A 20,421-nucleotide genomic window follows, 5' to 3' on the forward strand; every position below is an offset into this window, starting at 1 on the left:
TATTTTTCCACTTCTCATTCATAATTCCTTGTTACCTCTTCTCAACCTATTCAGCCTCTGGCTCAGATGAGCTATTTCTCGTACTCCCTCTAACAAAAGCCAATACATAGGACAAGTCCTGCCAAACTATGACCATTTCCATCAAGAAAAAGAGTTTACTGGAATTCAAAATAAGGAGGAAAGATTAAAAAAGAGGCCATAACGACTCTCGTTCTGAAAGCATGTCTCTAGTCTTGCAAAATAATAAAACCCCTTAGAATTAAAACGAGGCTTCTATTTCCACTGTAGAAGCTAAGCACCTGGCCTGCTCTGAAATTTGATAAATCTTTCTCACCGTAGAAGTGAGGGATTTAACTCAAGCAGAACAGCACCTACGTCTTCACCACGGTTATCACGGACTGGCACACCAGAAAAAAAAATCACTTCTCGCATCCAAAGTCTGGAAGTGCACCAAAAAGTAAGATAGAAGCAAATCTAAGGACCTGGACTAGCCTTACATTGAAAACACAACCTGAGCCGGCAATGCTTGGCAAGTCTCTCAGGTATAAATAGTCACAAGTCGGAAAATACACATGCAAATCAGGCAGGGAAGTAGGGCAGCCACTGTAAAAGGCCAATTGGCAGAGAGGATGAAAATCTGGCTTTGAAAGCCTTTTTCAGGATTGATGGAACCTTTATTAAAAGAAGAGAGGCGGGTTCTTAGCTTCCTTGAAGGGTCACAGTAAAACTGCAGTGAACAGCAGCAGGGCTATTTATGCTGAATGTGACCCCACCTGGTCTTAGGCTGTTATATACATGATCATGCACCGATACAACATAATTCTTCACTTAATTGTTTTCTACCCTAATTTGCCCAGGTTTTATTGATATTATTAGTGGCATGTGGCACAAGTACTAAATAAATTAGCAAAAAGAAACACGCTCTCCAAACTATGCATCATTTCCATTTGAAATGAATGGTGATACTCCCTCCTCCTCTGACATTTTGTATCTGCCAAAAATAACTGCATAATTATAAGTTGTGTGCAAGAAACAGAAGGTAACATTCAAAGTTATTTTCCATAATTTTTACTTAGCATCAGAACTAGAAAATACCATATATGGCTGTTCTGTTATGCAGAAGTGGCCAAAGCTAACCCATTAATGAACTCAACGAAACTGCAGAAGCACACACCCAGCCTGGGCAAACACACACCATGAAAAAATAATAACGTGTAATGACCTTTCTTCGAGCTTCTCAGAGACAGATCATGCTCAATCTATTAACTCTTCATTTAACAGCTCTGTTTCATTTAGCTTGTTTTGGTTGGCATTCAATTAGAAATTCATGTACAGGACATTTTTTTCCCCTTTTTAAAAACAGAACACTTGCTATATTTCATCCAGTAAAACATCGGGAGGTAAAGTGGAAGCTGCAAGACAAGCTAAAGCTACACTAAAGCCTGGCACAACAATACTGAATTAGGCAAAACAACCTGCACATGGCCCTGACCCACAAGATTATCACTAATTGTTTGTTAAAAGGGCTTGGTAAGATCTGTTGCTCTGTAGAAAAGCAAAGAGCCAACTGGGTAACTCCCGATTTGTTTCAGTGCCAGTTAAAAAAGGCAATCCACACCACCACATACCATTAGCTTTACTGTGATTCCAGTCATGGCCAAGTTCTGTCACATCTGCCTCCGCACTGCTAAGACTTGCTGAGATCGGACTTCAGCTTACACAGAAAGAAAAACTGTCTCATCCAACCATTCCTCATTTCCTGCCTTGCTCGACGTGATGTCTCTTGCTGCCCATTCTCATGACCACATGTATCACGCAGAACAGCCAAACTAGATTCCTCCTCCCATTGCATTGCTTTGTCCCCTCTTGGGAGCCACCCCAAGCGGGTCCACTCCTCAAGGACAATGCGAGACCATTTCAGCTACTATCAAACTGTCCCACAACTTGCCACTTTTCCCCTTTCTCATCTTCCCACACCCTCACTACTTTTGCCAAGCCTTCCTTACCAGCCACAACTATCTCTGGATGCCCTAAACTCTCTGCGATGGGAAGCTGTGGATGCTAGAAGTTTCTATGGGGTTTAGCAGAGCCTGCCCAAAATTGTGGAAAATAAATCCACTGAGTGCTACAAAATACAAGTGCCATGCCTGGCTCAAGAAGGTACCCGGGGGAAGCACCGTACATCCTTGCTCTGATTTTATAATTCGTTCAAGCACCTGCTTTTGGCCAGTGCTGCAAAAGGCATGCTGGGCCTCAAAAATCTTCTTTTTTCAGGGACAGGACAGCCAGTTTTTACATCATGGGCAGGGGATGCAACATTTCTCATAAGTGCTTCTTCTACAAAGGTAAGAAATTAGCCAACTACAACTATTAATTTATTTAATTAACAATCAAATCGAGCATTTTCCTTAGTATGCCCTTGCTTTAGATCACTGACTACTAGTTTTATACCATCATTGCTATTTGCTGACATCACTTGATTCTTGTCCATGTTTTCTGTTCACTACAATAGAAGTCAGCTGTCACATTTCGTGAGTGTGCAAGGCAGTATTTACGACTGCAACTTTTGGTTCAAGTTGGAATAACTTTGATGAGGTATTTCTTAAATAATGAGCAGAGATGTCTTTGTGAATGGATTCATCCCTGGTCCCTTCTTAAAATCGTTTCACCTTAATATTCTTATAGTCCATTTTCATTGAGGTGGACAAGCACAGTAAGCATTGTGTAAGTTCACGGCTGCAAGTATTTCTAAAACTTATTCTAAATTTAAAAATTTGAAAATCCAAGGAGACAAAAATGGTATCTTGCACCTGACCTCCCTACTACAACAGAGCATGGGGTCAGTCGCCAGAAGAAATAATTTCTGCTCGTTATCATATTGAGCCAAATCATGGAGGGGCCGGAAGGATCACCATGAAAGATCTGCATGAAGTATTTCTGAGGAAGTGGCAACTGTCAAACTACATCAGGCTGAAGCGACCACCGATGCTGCGGTGGTAGCCCATGAGCTGCCCTGCAGCCACTGACCAAGCTGGGGTCAAAGACTTCGTGATGCACCCACACATACGGAGACATCCACTGCACACCAGGTACGGGAAGCTCAGGAACAACAGAGTCCAACTACACAGGTATAAAACTTAGACCACTCCGATTTAAACTATTCATTGAAAATTACTTGCTCCTGCACTTCAAATGCCTTTATTACTATTACAAAGATTTTTTTTCAGTGTGCCTCAGAAGAGTATGTTAATTCTAAATTTCGTTCAGAACAGCAATCACTTAATTATCAGTATATTTACAGTGTCTTTGGGCACTGTTAGGTAGTCAGAATGCTATTGTTTTCATTAAACAGTATTTTATTGATAGTACTAACAACTTCAATTCTGATCAACAAGCAAATGGTGCTTTTTTGATCTTATGATAATTAATTGGCCTTTCAGGTGTTTCCACATCCCAATTTATTACCAAGAATAAGAACATTATGTGAAACACCCTAAAAAGAATATCACTATGCATCACAAAGCACGTTCTAAATATAGGTTTAGTGCTTCTCCATTTCCTCACCATTTCTAATGCAATGTTCTCTGTGTAAAAATTGGGTGGAGAAATCCCACATTTAACTCCATTTTGAAAACCCAGCCTGAGCCTTGCATATTAAACATTCAGTTCATTTTATCCCTTACTGAACTTCCACTAAGTCAAAGGAGATTTTCTGATCAACATTTCTTTTCATTTTTTTCTCTAGAGATATGAGAAAATAGCTAACTTCATTTTCCTGTAGTGGCAACGAGGATCAAAAACTTCATATGACTCAAACGAGATGTCCAAGTGAACAGAATGGTTGTATCATCTCTTCAAACCATTATTTTTCCAAACTCCAGGCCCACTTTATGAAGCACTATAGGCCAGCCTTCAGACTATGGAAAAGGTCTGTGGATCAGAAAATTCCAGATTCAAATCGAAGTGGACCTTGAGAAGCCACCTGAAAAGAGTGTGCCAGTCTTCCACAATATCCAACTAGGACCTATCAGATATCTGGATGTTTCCAGGTAAGTTCTGCTTGGCTTTGAAGAAGTGATCAGCTGTAATGGCCACGCTCTTCCTGTTTTTTCAGAATTAGAAAATATGATAATTCACTGGATGTTATACCAGTGAACTACTAAACCAACAAAAACGCAGAATAACAAATCATTATTCTTCCATGTCCCCATATGGATACTAAACATGATTCGACATCCATTACAAGCCACGTTTTCCCAAAAGTATACAGACAGTTCTGTGGATATATCAAATACAGAAGTGAAGAATGATACTGAAAAAAACCTCACGATAAACAAAGTGGATGTTTGTCAAAAAACAAGCTGAGTGTTTGTAAATATTGACCAAACTAAGGGGTTTGCTTTGATATTTACTGACTGAACAGCAGCACAGACAAGTACAAAGGACATATAAAATTAGTCTGAATGCCAAACTCAGTGATCAGGTTCCAGCTACTGCAGGGACCCTCCGCAACAGCACAAACAACTGGTGGCAGCCAAAGGCACTTACCAAGAAATCACAGAAATACTTTGTCATTGCATTGCAACATTAGGAAGAACCATGATTTGATTTCTGAAAACGTATTTACTTCCAGTGACAGCTCATTGACTTGATTTAAAGAGCGGTTTGAGTTAACGTACTAACCAAATACCCACGTATAATGCTGTTTCCTACTTTTTAAAATTCAACTCTCAAACACACAACAAACACTTGAAAACTATCTCAGAATTTTCACTTTGTGTAACTGTATTTCGCACATAGTTTAATCATTTCTTTTGTGTATGAAGCAATTAATATTTTGCTCTGTATATTAATTCAAACTGTAACTGACTGAGAACAAACTAATGTGTTTTCAAAGTCACAAAAGCAACCATAAGTCAAGATAGCAAGAAATAAGTTGTAAAACCTATATTAACACTTTAAAGCTAAGTGGATGGTTGGCAGTTCAGCACTGAAATAGGTACCCATCTATGCTCATGTGTAGATTTTGCCAAGATACTTAAAAAGCACATTATCCCAACCGCATACCTACTGTAGAAAGAAAATACAAATTAGTGGTTATTCATGTGCCTGGAAGAAATAATATCTGCTGTTTCCAAGGAGAAATAAGCTCTTTGTTCTGTTTTTTTTAATGTCCCCTTCTTCCCAAAGGGAGAAAAAAAATCTTTGCTAATCCAACATAAATGTGGTTGCAATAAAAGCCTGCTATTAAAACATTATCAATTAGTACATCACAATGAAAAAAATTTCTCTGCTTGCACTCCACACTCTCCTACAAATATGTCATTTTATAAGCCCCCTTGTAATTGATGTAATTTCACAGACACACATGAAAAAAGCATCTCAGAGTACATAGTCTTATAAACAGGACATGCAAACTGGAGGCAAGAGAAATGGAAACAAGAATCAGATGACTTAACTGTGGCATGGGAATATTACTTGTCAGAGGTTAAATAGGAAGTCTATAGGAAATCTGAACCCTGCCCAGTGCCCGTACCACAAAACTCTCTCCTCTCCCTGGTCAGTTCTCAGACACGAGAGAGCCAGCCAGCAATAAAAGTGAAAAATGCAGGCAGCTGGTAACAGCCAAGAATTTTCATGCAAAGTGAGAATTTATTGGTCTCTGAAATTCTTACTCATAATTACCACAGGCATTTTAAATTTAGCAATGATGAAAGAGCGTTTTGTCCTTAAGACCATCTTGAAAAGCCAATACCAACAAAGTCGTTGAAGTGGAGACACAGGGGGGTCTGGAGCTGGACTCAGGGACAATGTTATTAACCTCCATACGCAACACCCGAAGAGATGGACCGTGACCCTGTGTACCCTGAACCGTTTCCCTTGTGCGTGCCCTTCCTCGAGCGAAGCAAGGACTGGCATGCTGCCTGTGTCTTAGTTCTGCCAAGGGCAGAAAGGCTTTTGCACATCATCAGTAGATGAGGCAGAACCGATTCCTTAATGTCATATCAACCTTTTCATCAAAGCAGTCAGATACTACTTTAGAGAAGGAATAAAGAGGCATGTGCCAGCTATGAGACTAATGAATAGTTTTCCTCAAGCAAAACATAATTCAGCATGAACTTCATGTTAATGTTCTTTCCACCCACTCACACATCTCCAACTGATTCTGCTCAACCAAAATGCCAACAAGTAAAACCACCCATCTTTTAATTCAGCTATTGTGCTGCAACATTAAGACTTCGCTTTACAACGCCATCCTGCAGCTGCCTAACCTCAAACATTACTTACATATTTACATGGCCTCCTTTCTTAAAGCATGCATGGAACCTGGAGGATTTCACTAAACTGCTAAAAACCATCATAAACCTGGGTCTCCTTTACAGTTCAGAATCAAAGGGCTTAAGAAGCAGAAGGAGGACATAATTTAAAAAATCAGATTAAGTCTTGAGTCAGGAAACAATCTGTAAACATATGGTATCAGCTTGTTTGAAGAGTGAAAGAGTATCAAGATGTATTTAACCAGAAAAGTATTACATCTCAGGAAGGCACAGGTTCATTTGTTGTATGAAGAAGATATCACAGAGTACAGCAAGTACAGAAACACGCAGTTTAATTTAGAATAAAACCAACAGCTGGGATCATTCAAGAACCAAGTCTCAAGCTTGAACTACAAGGAGCCTCAAAGACTCATATAAACCTAAGTACTTCACAATGCCCATCAACAACAAAAGAGGAAGAAAATTCTCGATTGCTGTCCTATTCTGCAAGTATCCACAATGAAAATCATATACTTTATTCTAAAATGTCTGTGACAAGCTACTTTTAGATAGAGGTTCCATGTAGCACAAGTCTGATCTAGCACATTTTGTTCTTGTGAGAATCCAGTTCAGCCTTATCTCCCCAATAAAAGAAACAGTTTCACTTGGAACAACCTTAACTCATAGATGCAGAGAGCGCCTGGGAGAGAATCTACACAGACATTACACATTTTTTAAGGACTTGTGTAGGAGCTGTGAAATTTGGACTCTGGAAGCCTCAACACGTGGCATTTGGGGAAGATTTTAATGTTCATTTAAGACATTCTTAATTCCAGCAGTCCACTGTCCTCTTTGCTGGAGATCCAACATCATGATGAGAGGGCGACAAGAACAGAAGTCCTCAACACCTCAACTGCTCATGGTTATCACTCGGAGATGCAGCTCAAATCCACTCCATTAGCCTTTAATCCACAGCAGGGCTGTGGTGCAGCCGAGGAGGAGCACAGACCCTTGTGCCCTCTCGGCACCGGGGATGGTGACCTCCAGAACCCTTCAGGCAGGACGACCTGGCCACCACAGCAGGAATCCTTCCTCCTGCAGAGCAGACGGACGCCTCTTCCATCGGAACCATATTTCACAGTCAATGAAGGTCTGAACACCTCCAAAAACCAAGCAAAATGTTTGGTCTGATACGATGTCTACAAGAAAGGAGCTGAGGAATATTAGGACTTTAGTCCAGCTTTCCAATATGTTCATACATTCAGAAAGTTGTATTGTCCAATTTTTGTACGAGAGCTTGAAAATGCTCCTATATTTTTCTTAGTGATGGTTCATTTACTTTAATTTCAACAATGAAAATGCATAATTCAGACCTCCACTGGTAAGCAAAAATGCAATGCAGCTAAGATGCAATTGCTGTTCCCAGAAACTTGATTGCACAGCAAATTCGACTTTTTTTTGTTTCTTTTTTACATAAACCAGAAAAAAGTTCTGGTTTATGTGAAAACATCAACAAAACAAATTAGCAGAGGAACATTCATCTCAGAAACACTGGAACCTTTATATAGCTCCAGTAATTTGCCACTGTATTCCTAAGGCCACTGAAAATCTCATAAAAATAAAGGGAAGTTTTCATTATACAGCCTTGCTTGCTACTGATCAAACCACTACTCACTACAGAAAGCGAAGAGCGTTTTCAGGGGTGACAGAGCTATGCACAAGAGGCCAAGCAATTTCTTAAGGATGCTTTAAAAAAAAATTAAATCTGAGGAAACCATTGGTGTCCCCATTTACTACGATGTGAACATGACTCACAGGAGCCATCATCAGACTGACCTCTATCCTCCCAAACCCCCTCACAGGACCAGCCTCCACAGACTGCTGTTACATGAGCTGCCCCTCAGTGCTTGGGAACACAAGAATTAATTTATTGAGCATGTGCTTTATTACGCATTTCAAAACCAAGCTTTTCTAGATACCACTATTTTAAGTCTTTAAAGTTGGACTCAAAACTGAGGAAGCAACTTTGCTTTTTGGACGCGAAGCAGTTGAAATCCAGCTCGTCCACGGCGGTGCTGGCTCTGCAGTACCAACGGCAATAAAATTTTGTCAATAAACAGATCAAACATGACTCAGAGGGCAGTGACACACAGTAGCTAGTGCCATTTTACAGCTAATTTTATGACTGTAATCCACTTCCCAGAGCTACTGTTACAAACAGCACCTAATTTCAGTGGTTGACTTCTGCCACATGTTGCGGGTCACTGTGCACTGGGCAGATTAACCGCTTTCCATGTGACAGAAGTTTAGCAAATTAAAATACCAGCCTCATACTGACACACTGGTGAGCCACGTAACTTTACCAGCCTGCCCCTCTTTAGGACATCGCCAAATAGCTTCGAGAGCCGTGCCAGGTGCAGTCTGGTTTTACCCACTGCAGTAGTTCTGGAGGATGGGGATGCACTCTGCAAAGCACCATCCACATAACAGGAGACAATCTGCATTCTCCAAAGAATTAAACTGTAAGTTAAATAAGATCTGAGGCTACTGATGTGATCTATTCGTAAGAAGTTACTTTAACTCTCCCTGCACTCAAAATAATCAGTTTTATCCTGAATTTTAAAAGCATATCCAGTTCAGTTTGGTTTTCCATCCAGATATTACAGGCAATACAGTTTTAAAAACACATGCATTGCAAGGGCATTTCACAGCAGCCAGATGTCCACCTACCTTTACTAACAGAAAGAGCCAGCAGTAACAAGTCCCTAAAATTTTTTACTTGCATGAAATTGTGTTCTCAATTATAACTGGGAAAATACCAAAGACCATTTCTCAATATCAGGCCTGTATATCCCACAGAAACAGGTTTTGCTTTTACCTCTGAAGAAGACAAATATGCAGTGTTTTTGTTCTTTGCAGCTCAGTGATTTACTGGCATGCCTCTTCCCATAAAATATTTGCATATATCTGAGAGTCAAACTGTTCTGATACATTCTGTGTTTGCCAGGAAGTGAGCGCTTCAGTTCAGTGTAACTGCACATTTAAACAAGGACAGGCACCAGGACAAATGGCAGCGTAATTAACATACCAATGAAGAGCCAGTTGTTAATTACCATCCATTTCAGGCATTTTGTATGAGCAACTTACCTGAAAAGCCTTCCCATCTGCATGCTGGCAAAGCCAGTAATTAAACAATTCAACATCCCTTTTGCTTGATTAGAACAAAAATCATAATTATTTTATGTTATTCTATTTGTCACATGCAGTTGACATTTAGATGAGAAAATCGGCAGCAGCCCAAATCTAAACATTTGAAACAAATGTTATGAGCTGTTCTTGAACAAAACAGCAACATGTATACATCTAGGGTAGATGTAAGCTAATACACATTGCTAATTGGAGCCAACTGATTATATCTTACAGTACCTGCTGGGTCACATGGAAGGCAGCACAGCTGCCATGTACAGCAGAAAAAGTACCACTTTTCTTTAAGGGGGACTTTAGATGCTACCTATAGAATGGAGTCTGAATTTATAAGCTGCTGAAAGACTTGGGGATAGGCCGAGTACAATACCAGGATTAATTTACATTTAAACAACAGGAACTGAAAAGTCAATACCCAGCTCAGCATAGCACCACGGTTAAAATAGGGTAGTTACAGGAGCTGTAAGAAAGGTAGAGGCACGTGAATGGAAAGCAGGATTGAAACCACAGGATAGAAATACTAAAGACAGACAAAATAGAAATAGCAGCTGACAAAAGAGAGGAAGCAGAAAGTTTAGAAACATCCATCAATATGTAGAGTATGCAAAACAAAGGATTTCTCTTTCTCCCTGTGCAGATGGCTTTGCCCAAAGAAGACTAGCGTGCTTTGGGTACAAAGAAGGAAATTACATCTATCTTGAAAACAGCTTCTAATTCATTACCCATTGCATGACTACAGTCATTAATCTACGTAAACAATAAAACCAAGATCTATTTTAAATTTTGACTATCCAAATACAAGTTTGAATTAGCTCTTATTAAAACATAGGCATTCTGTGTTTGATACTGAAGTTTCAAACCATGTAACTTATGCAGTTTAAAGGCCATATTTTGCTGAAATCCTATAACTTTTTGAGATAAAACAGTTCATTCATGGGAGTAGCCAAAACATGGGTATTTGGTCCGTGTGGGTATTCAATCGATTGATTTTCATTTGGAGTTTTATTTTAAACAACGGAAGACGATGAACGATTAATTTTTGAAGTTTTTCTTTGCTAACAATGTGCATCTATCTTATCTGGACTATAATCGGAACATAGAGAAAATGTACAATTGCAGCCTTATAAAATTTCTCCTCATCTGACAGGATGATTGATACAGAAGGGGTACCAGGAAATACTTTACATCTGAACAAAGAAATACTGTTAGCAAGAAGTAAACTGTACAAATTGCTTGTAAAGCAATGAAATTTCAAATTTTTTGCCTGCCTTGTCCAGCAAATCTAATTTTTTGCACAAATTATCTTACAGACTGGGTGGAGGAGCACCTCTATCTTTGCAGATTTCCTTCCCACATAACCTTTATTGAGCACGCTCTTACGGGGAAGAAAATATTGTCGCTTGGGTTGGTATCCACATGCTCCTGCAGCCAAGGCAGCGTCTGTGCGCTCCACAGTGCTGCGTGGGGAGAACAGCACATCCAGGGCTGATTCATCCATCTCTAAATTCAGCCGGCCACCCAAAGACACTTTGCTATAGATAGACTGGAAAATCTGCCAAAGATCTACAACAAGACCGCAGATCTAAATTCCCACATCTCAAACTCTAGAACAGGGTGTCAAACTCGTTTTCACCGGGGCCACTTCAGCCTCGCGGTTGCCTTCAAAGGGCCGAACATAATTTTGGGACTGTATAAATGTAGGAATAGCTACATTCATACAGTCCTAAAATTACATTTGGCCCTTTGCAGGCAACCGGGAGGCTGAAGTGGCTCCCAGTGAAAACGAGTTTGACACCTCTGCTCCAGACCCCTTTTTCCCTTTTCTATTGCAAATTTTAATAACATTGTACTTTCTGCAGGTAGCACTGAATTAATGCATTTTCCATTCTTACTTGCCAGTTATCAAGAAGTAAGGCCCAAAAAATTACCCTAAATGATACACGTATCTGATCTTCAGAAGTCATTTAAGCATAATCTCCGCATACATCTTCATAATGACAGTCCCATTTTTGTCCTCTTAATAACAATAAGCACTATATCAACAGTATTATTTTGCCTTGTCTGTTTTGAAAATGCTAATTTTTTTCCTTTCCTACCTAATCTCTATAGCAATTTTTCTTACTGGAAATAAAATACCACCTGGTATTACAGAAAAACGCAATATTTGTTTTGTTTTGCATTTTTATTAAGAGCTATGGGAAACATTATTGTATTTGAAAAAAATATTTGGAACTAACCACAAGCTACATATCCAAATTTTAAATAAATATTCTGTGATAGAAGGGATAACCTGAAGTCAAACCTTTTGTATGCCCTATATATTAGAAATACCAAAAAATGACATTTCTTCTATGCAAGTTACTGTGTGGTACACAGTCCTGAAGGACAAAACATAACGGAACAATTTAAGAAGCACTATCATCTCATACCACAGTTTTACTGAAATGAGGACCAATTCTGCAGTAAGAAAGATATGAAAATACAAGAAGAAAAAGATCTGCAATTTTAACCTCACATTAGCTAACGAGTTTTCTGGTTTTGAGACCTTTGGTTTAACATTATCTTAGAAAGAATACCACTTTTTTGCATCCCAGCAACATCAGAGCCCATTACAACCTCCATCACTAGAACACTCCATTTACTCCCCAGGATGCTGTTAAATTGATTTTGGAATTTACTCGGTAGTCTATATTGTAATGAAGGGCAAAGCTGTTACTACTGTAGCAATAAAACACAACTACTCTTGGGCTCTGAGTTGAATAGACAATTTTAAAATCTAAAACACTAGATTTTTTTTTTAGTCATCAATTTCAAAGCTCTATGAAAACTAAAAAAAAAAAAAAAAAAAAAGAACGGCCAGAACGGCCAGATTGTCAACTTCAGAAATACAGTTCCTTTCAGGAATATGGAATAGGCATCATCAAGAAAATTCACCCACAGCACCTAATATCTTAGTACCTTGAGTGCAAACATAAAATGGGCTAACAGATTATTTTGTTCTCAGATTGTCCAGCAGAAACAGGAGAATGATTTATCTCAACATTTAACTCCCAAGGTAAACAAACATACAAACAAAACCAACGCACCCAGAAGACAAGACACTTGCTTAAGACAAGAGCCCAGACGCAGGGCTGAGTTACAAGTTTTTGCTGATATGACATAAAATTTGCTCTTAACTCATTACAAACTGAAAGAGAGCTTATTTAATCACCTTTCTTCAAGGTTCAACACCAATTATTTTTATATCTTGGATTAGCCATAAGCTAAAAGTACCTGCCATCAGCTACTGTGGTTGTAACAGTGATGTCTTAAGCCACAGCAATTGCTTTCTCTCACCGCCACCACATCTCTCAGTCTCAACCCGTCTCTAGTAGACACCCTTCTGACATGTTGTTCTCCGTATTTTACACCTTTGGTTCTGCGCTTAGTAAGAAATCATTAAAGGAGCGTTAGTAATTATGTGCAAAACTCATTTATGGTTAAATATAAGAACACAATCCTAAGGATTCACAAAATCTTAAAACGTAGCCAAAAATACATCCTAATGGATCTGCACTCTAGCACAGGTCTAGATAAACTCTGAAATCTCATGTTTTACTCTGACTCGACTTACGAGTTTGTGCCATTTGGTAATGCATCTGTGGGTACCACCCAGGGTGGCCCTTCCATCGAGGGATATCTCACCAGGAAGAACTGAAAAGATATAACCAGTTCATTTCACATCACCTGATCACAGCAGAAAACTGCTGCTGTGGGACCACCCATCAGACTGAGCCAGATTGGAACTTGTCACCCAAGACCAAGTAACATCTCGGGAAAAGAAATGCTGAATTAATTAAGAGTTTGATGTTTTCATCCCAACTTGGACGATATACGAATCACCACATCGTGTACTGCACCACAAGTTAGGCAAAATTTGACCTCAAAGTAGCAACTGTTATGGACAAGTTTGCCTTCCAAAAATATACACATTTAAAACAGACATGGCACTAAGTTACTTTGCTGCAAGCAGTAATTCATGAAATGCTTGTTACACCTCCACAGTTTTTTTGTTCTTAAGTCCCATTTAATATGCCAATCTTATTTCAGGAGGAAATAAATTAACTCTGATGCTTTGTGCCAATGCAGATGAGCTTCCCACACACCTGTATTGTGTTTCACACTTCAGTTAGTCATCCGGATTACGACAAATGAACAAAGTGCTTCTAACCAGATCCCATTCCCAAGGTTAAGCACGTGGGAACAGAAAGAAAGAAGACTATCTCACAGAGGCCCCCACTTTTATCAGTGCAAGGTCTAGTTGCAGCTGTGGATGAACTTCACCAAAAAGAACTATCAGTTTAGATCTAACAGAGCCCAGGAGCCCCACAGAGGTGGCCTTACCCCCATCACGATTCAGTCCCTGACACTGCAATTCCCATGAGCCGCAGCCAGGACAGGCTGCAAACTGCTCCCACTCCTATGAACTTTTGTAACTCAAACTCTCCATTAAAAAAAGATCAGCGGGAAAATGGGTAAATCAGCATCTAACGTGAGAAAGATGATGCTGGAGAGCAGTGCACAGCTCTGTACCAACAGGTCCCACACCAAAAGACTTTCACAGCCAGAGCTACAGAACACCCAGCTTTTCTGTGTCCACTAATCCCCATTCCACTACGTAAAATATTACTAAAACCACACGTATTTGTATTGTGGTAGCTGCAAGTTAATGTCCTGCCTAAATTATCGACTGTTATTAGAACCCCAGACAATTGCTTAATAAAAATTTAATCATATTGTAATTTCTAATCATCATTAAAGATGCTTAACAATTTAATCTCTCTATTGTCCTCCCCTAACATTGCAAATGAGAAAGTCAACTGGCATCAGGCAGCACAGCTTCACCAATATTAATAGGGCTACTTTCATGTTACTCCAGCTGAGGGTCTGGCCCCAAGAGAAAATAACAGCACCAAAATCCTCTTGCTACAGTTTTTTATTGTTTCTCTGCACTGCTTTGCAGTTAATCCAAAAAAATAACAAAAGCAGCAGATTGTGACGTTAACAGAAATACAGCATAAATCAAGGTATTTCATGCAGTTCTATCTTTTGCTGTCCATGGTAGAGGAAACACAGCACTGCACTACAGATGGGAGGTCCCCTCTCCTCACCTCTTCGCAGCTGAAAAACTCCTCATTTTAACTTTGTCCACACATAGCTACATTTGTCTGACAGCAACACTCACACACAGAAAACGTGGGTGGATCATTAACAGCCAGTGAATTTGTCTTTCAGCTCAGATCTGTTCCAACTGCCTAGATGACGAATGAAGCGATGCTCTGTAACCTCAGCCTTGAAGTAGGTGTTGGTTCACTTCAAGAAACCAACATGTCTCCTCATCCTTCCCATGGACCGGCAACCTGTGTCTAAAAGTCTGAGGACCACACTGCCAGCTGACTTCAACTGTGTCACATCACTGCGCAGAGATGCGTACAGCCAACACGCTTGGCTCTTGTTTCACTCATGGTTTTTTATGTTTCTTCAATAATCCCATAACGCTCTCTAAATTCACAAAGTGAGTATTCCCTGGCTCATGGGACAACTCTACGCCGCGGCTGCACGGCGGTTCGTGCGTCGCACGCCTCCTGCAAACACATCTTCTGGTGGCTTCAGCTGCAGGCAGGTGAGAACAGAAAGTGGAAATGGTTGGTGCAAAAGGGCCACCAAGCTCTATTACAATCCAGCAGCTTCGCTAAGTGGTCTGGGCTGATCTTTCTGTGCACGGCTTGTAGGAGCTGACAGGACAACAGCAAACCAAATCTAAGCCAAAAAAGGCTGTTTGTTTTTTATTTTGTCTGCAAAACAGCTCACTGATTCCAACTATGTGTGCAAGTAATGAAACTCTGTTATCATGCGCAGCATGGTATCCTGGAAGCTAAATAATATTCATTTAATAACCTTCCATTAAATATCGATTTTCATTTACTATGTAGAATTCCAATATTAAAACTTAATCTGATTGGCAAAGATCTGTTCCTGCTTACTTTATTGACACTTACTGAAACAAATTAATTGTTTATATCATAATATTTACGTTCAGTATGACAACCACACGACCAACTACAGCAGGATTTAATCTAAAGAACAGCCTTTAAACATTAGTTGGCGTTTACTCAAGTGAGCCCTTAATTGTCAGAACTGAACTCGAGTCTGAAAAATGACAAAACGTGATCACATATCAAAACAAATAAAACTGCAATCCACTTTTGATAAAAATATTCTTCATCAGTATTAAGCCCAGTGCAAGATCCATAGTTTCCCTTATTTTTAGTGTGGGATACTTGATGATCCAACACTCAGTTGATCCACGTGTATCTCCAAAACATATAATACAGCATCTCGCCTAAACCCATTTTACTCCACCACGCATTCAACTGAATAGATGTTGCATCTCACAGACGAGTAACAACATCAGGGGAAAGTCTTCCCTCACCAAAACTTCAAAGAGAAAGTTTATGTAAGTTTCTTCTCTTAACAAATGTGACATTAACACGAAATGTTTATTACATCCTTTGGCAAGGAAATAAACACGTGGCAAAGACCCCACAGGCACGGAGGTGCCCTTGGTCAGTTTCGACGCCTTGTTTTGCTTCGCAACCCAATTTTCCTTCCTGACAATGAACTTGGCCCAACGTACTGGCAGGAAAACCAAATATTCCCGCCGATCTCCAGGGCGGACACAGGTCCGCAGGGCGCAGCCCAAACCCGCCTCCGCCCGGGGAACGCGTTCCTCGTTCCCCTGCCACATGACCGCAGATGCTTATGCAAAACTGTTCATTGCTGGGGTGCCGACACCCCACGGCAACAACCCGGGGCGAGAGGAGGCAGCTGCGCTCCCGCAGTCCGAGGAACCCGCCGAGGGCTGCCGGCCGCGGGGCTCGGCGCGGTGCCGGGGCGAGCGGGCGGCTCCTCCCCCGGGCCGGCCCGGCTCCCGCCGCCGCCGGTGTCGCGCCCCCCCCCGGCCCGCAGCCCCCGCCGACCGGGGACGAGCCCGGGGGGGCGCAGGGGAGAGCGGCGGGGGCTGCCCGGCCTCACGGCTGCCGAGACCGCGCCGCCCCGGGGTGCGGGTGTGTGCGTGGGGCGGGGAGGGACGTGTTGTGCGGCGGGGCCACATGTGGCGAGACGCACTCCCTGCGGCGCAGGGGGCGACGGCACCAGCAGCTACTCACCGGGAGGGTTTACCGCCGCCGGCGTTGCCATCTTGTCTCTGAGAAGAATTAAGACAAATGCAAGAGGGGAGGAGGGACGCTCTGAGCAGCTCAGGGGAGGCGGGGGAGGGGAAGGCGGCCGGCGCCGGGGCGGGCGGGCCGGGCGGCGCGGGGGGCGGCGGGCTGCTCCCGCCCCGCGGGCTGGCGGCGGCGCTCCCCGCTCCCCGCTCCGTGCGGGGCGGCCCAAGATGTCCGATGGCCCCCGCGCCGCGTCTGCTCATGCGCTGCGCGCAGTGAGCATGTGCTGGGCGGCCGCACATGTGCGCTGGGCCCGCGCCCGCCGCTGTCCGAGCGGGACCCCCCCCCGCCCCACCGCGTTTCGCCCCGCAGGGGCCCGGGTGGGCGCGCCTTTCGCCCCGGTCCCAAACCAGCCGCCGCCTTCGGGGCTCGAACCGGCGGACCCAGAGCGCGCGGAATCCCCTGAGGGAGCGGGCTGACAGTTGGGTCTGTCCGGCGCCCCCAAACCCGAGAGCCCTGCCGAGAGGGTGCAGGAGGGAGACCGTTAGACAGCGTGACCCCTCTGCGCGTCATCCCCAGGCACGACGGGCGTCCTCTGCGAGATGGAAGTGGGATGGAACACCCCGAGTTCTTCCACTTGCAACCTTTCCTCCGCTTGGGGTTCAAGGGATGCTGTTCTGGGGGTCCCTGGGGTCAACACACACGCTGATGTGTGGCTGGCGTTGAGCTCGGTCAAATGTGAAGTGAGCCCTAGAGCTTTTTTTTGGGGAAAAAAAGGGAGCTTTGGTGTAATCTTCACATTACAAATACACTCAGCGTATGTCTGACTGCAGGATGGAGGATTTGGTGCTTCAAATGGATAGTGCTACACAGAAACATCTCAGTCCTTTGTTCGTAATACTAATTTCCTGGAATTATAACGGAAAATGTAACAACTCTTGTAGTTCTTAAAAAAAAAAAAATCCCGGAATTCAGAGATGGGTCATTCTGCACTCCTCCAGGCGGAGAATAGGAATTGTATCATGTCCCTCTAAAATCCATGGTTTATCTCACACTATGTTCACGTTCAAGCTTAGTGCAACTGAACAACTGATCCTTTGTAACTCACTCGGCTGGCATTTTAAGGCATTTACATTACAAACACAAGGACTAAAAATACACTTTCAATGAAATCTGAGATATTTCTCATAACCTCATAGCTCAGATCTTTAGAGGGAGAAAAAATAAAACAACACGTCACCACAAAAAAACCCACACCAGTATCACAGAATTAACAAACTGCAAGATATGTGAAAAGCCACCAGTGTAATAAATGCAGCAGTCACATGTAGCATGTATGTTATACTAGAGGGAAAAAAATAGGCTTTTTCACACCCTGGAATGCTGCAAAAGCCTGTTAATCTTTAAGCGCCTCCCCAAGGCTGTGCTCAGTTGCCCTGAACAGCCTTGCAGAAGTTAATGGAAGTGCTCAAAATGAAAAGTTGCTACTCAATCCCTTGCTTTGCTGAATAAGTAACCTGAAGAGAGTTTAGCTATTAAAATATAAAGTGGCAGAAAAATGGAGAAAGCATGGAGGCTGTGTTTACTTGTTTCCTGTAGATGAAGTTAATCAGAGTAGTGTTAAAATGCTCCTGCTTATCTGGAACGTCTACTTTATCTTTGATTTATCGTGCTTTTGTCTATCAGATGTTGAGCTGTTTTCCTAAGCATCTTACTGCTTTAGTGCCTCCTGATGCTGTGGAGTTTTGGATGCTCAGCAGGCAATCTTAATTCTCATTTTAAGGCATTTACCCTTGCTAATAATAAAATCGTGTTAATATCAGCAATTTTATAAATACAGCTTATTTCCATTCAGATAAAACGTCATTGTGATTTGAGAGAACCTTGGTCAGAGTATTTCTAGATTCTTACTCTTAACAAGGAAAGCAACATTCAGAGTAACTTACCCTGCTGCAGGAAACTGGTCATAGCTCAGTTTCTTTAGGTTTCTGTAAAGTCTCATGTTCAAATTGCACATGTAATACTGCTCATGAAAGCTTTTCCACATGCCGCTATTATGTCAAGTTATATATACACACATAAAAGTTAAAGGGCCAAACCCCTAATACCATAATGCTAGGTAAATATCTTATAAAACCATAATTTGTAGCATTAGGCACTTCTCAAGTGTTCTCTGAAGGCGTTTACAAGTATTCCTAGGTTGAATCTTCTCTGTCTCTCTTACCAGAAAAACATTAATATTTCTTATTAAATTTCTATTTTAGAGATAAGGAAGCCACCCCAGAAGAAACAAACCCAAAGGGATCTGACAGTGCGCTACCATAGCTTTCAATAGACGTATGGAATAAACCAAACGACTGCATATAAACCAATGAAACCGTTCAACTATGTGTGCTGTCCCCTTGCATAATATCCCGTGAGATATTAGATTAGCCCAGAAAGAGCACATTACAGCCGGTATATTTGATATTTTGCTCCACCTCAGCAGGACCTTAGGGCTTAGAATGGAACATGTTCTGTCAAATCTACTGTGATTCAGACAATTACGCAAAATAAAGCTGCTTTTTGTTTTGGTGTGAGCTTTGTTGACTCGCTCTGTTCAGTTCCACATGCAATTCTTTGTTCACTTAAATAGATTGAGAGATGAGATTGATTTTTTTTCTCCTCTACATGTTCTCTATCTTAACAGGCAGCATTAGCAGGGTCTTTCAGAATCCCTGAAACAATCCATAAGTGAATAGAGCTATTCTCTGTTTATCTGTAATAAACGACTTCCCTGCTATCGCATTCCATATCTGCTGTGAGATCTGTAACAAAGGTAGCAGAAGAAATAAACCGTCACTACTCTTAAAAGTTTGTTCTATTAGTAGCGGAAGTGCATGCTCCATGTTTTACTTTTGCTGTAATACAAAAAACCCCCACACAGTAAAGCATGAAATCAATCTAGTGACTGAATTCATGTTTCTCTAAGTTCATGCCAAGCTGTGTACCTTGAAAGCCCAGTTCCTATGGAATGGGGTTCCTCACAAGAAAAGCAGAGACAGCGCTGGAATCTGCCCTTTCTGAGAGATTAAACAGCACTATATCAATACGAAGTGCAAAATAGAAGGCATATACAAAATCACAATATGCAAAATTTTTACTGTTCCTGTGGCACAACAGGGGTGCTTCGCTTACCACGTTAATATATTTACAAACAAGTGTTGGCATGATGTGTCGCAACAGGAAAGTAAACAAATTAAGAAGAGTGGTTTTTTTCTCAATCTTGTTATTACGTACCAGAGAACATCTGTTAGGTGTCTTTACAATGATTGTTCCCAGTTTTGAGGGCTGTTATCACTGACACTGGTGCTCAGCATACGTGTGTGTTCTGCACCTTGGCACTGGGAACAGAAATAGATCAGTTGAGCACTGCAGCTTGCTGGAGCTGCTCTTCCTTAATACTTTGCCTTTGGAAGTTGAGCACTGGCCTGGAAATTGGAAAACCTGAACTTGCACCTATGTGTTTTCGTCCCATGCCAGGCACTAACAATTTCTAAAAGATTTTTATTTTGTTTAAAATGTGGAAAAGTTGGGGGAGTTCTGCTATTTCCTTTGGAAAAACTGACGTCTTTCTGAAATGGTTTACTCCATGTGAATGAGTAAAGTCCAGAAACAAAATTACAAAAGAAAAAGATAATAAAAAGGATGATATAGGATGATAATATATGGTCAGTGTCAAAAATGGATAAAAAAGATATTTGTTTTTTCTTACC

At 41.5% G+C, this 20,421-nt stretch overlaps 1 protein-coding gene across 2 annotated transcripts in view; it reads right to left on the reverse strand.

The window, feature by feature from the left end:
• ARNT2 (aryl hydrocarbon receptor nuclear translocator 2) overlaps positions 1–16,742 on the reverse strand; it is a 102,669-nt gene extending 85,927 nt beyond the window's left edge. For both annotated transcript variants that reach the window (XM_065641771.1, XM_065641770.1), the window contains exon 1: positions 16,670–16,742. In XM_065641771.1, coding sequence (XP_065497843.1) covers positions 16,670–16,700 — 31 coding nt within the window. In that variant the 5' untranslated portion in view covers positions 16,701–16,742. The remainder of the gene's footprint in view (positions 1–16,669) is intronic.
• Between the last annotated feature and the right edge of the window lie 3,679 nt (positions 16,743–20,421).

Source organism: Caloenas nicobarica, chromosome 10, assembly GCF_036013445.1.
Source record: "Caloenas nicobarica isolate bCalNic1 chromosome 10, bCalNic1.hap1, whole genome shotgun sequence".
Lineage (NCBI taxonomy): Eukaryota > Metazoa > Chordata > Aves > Columbiformes > Columbidae > Caloenas > Caloenas nicobarica.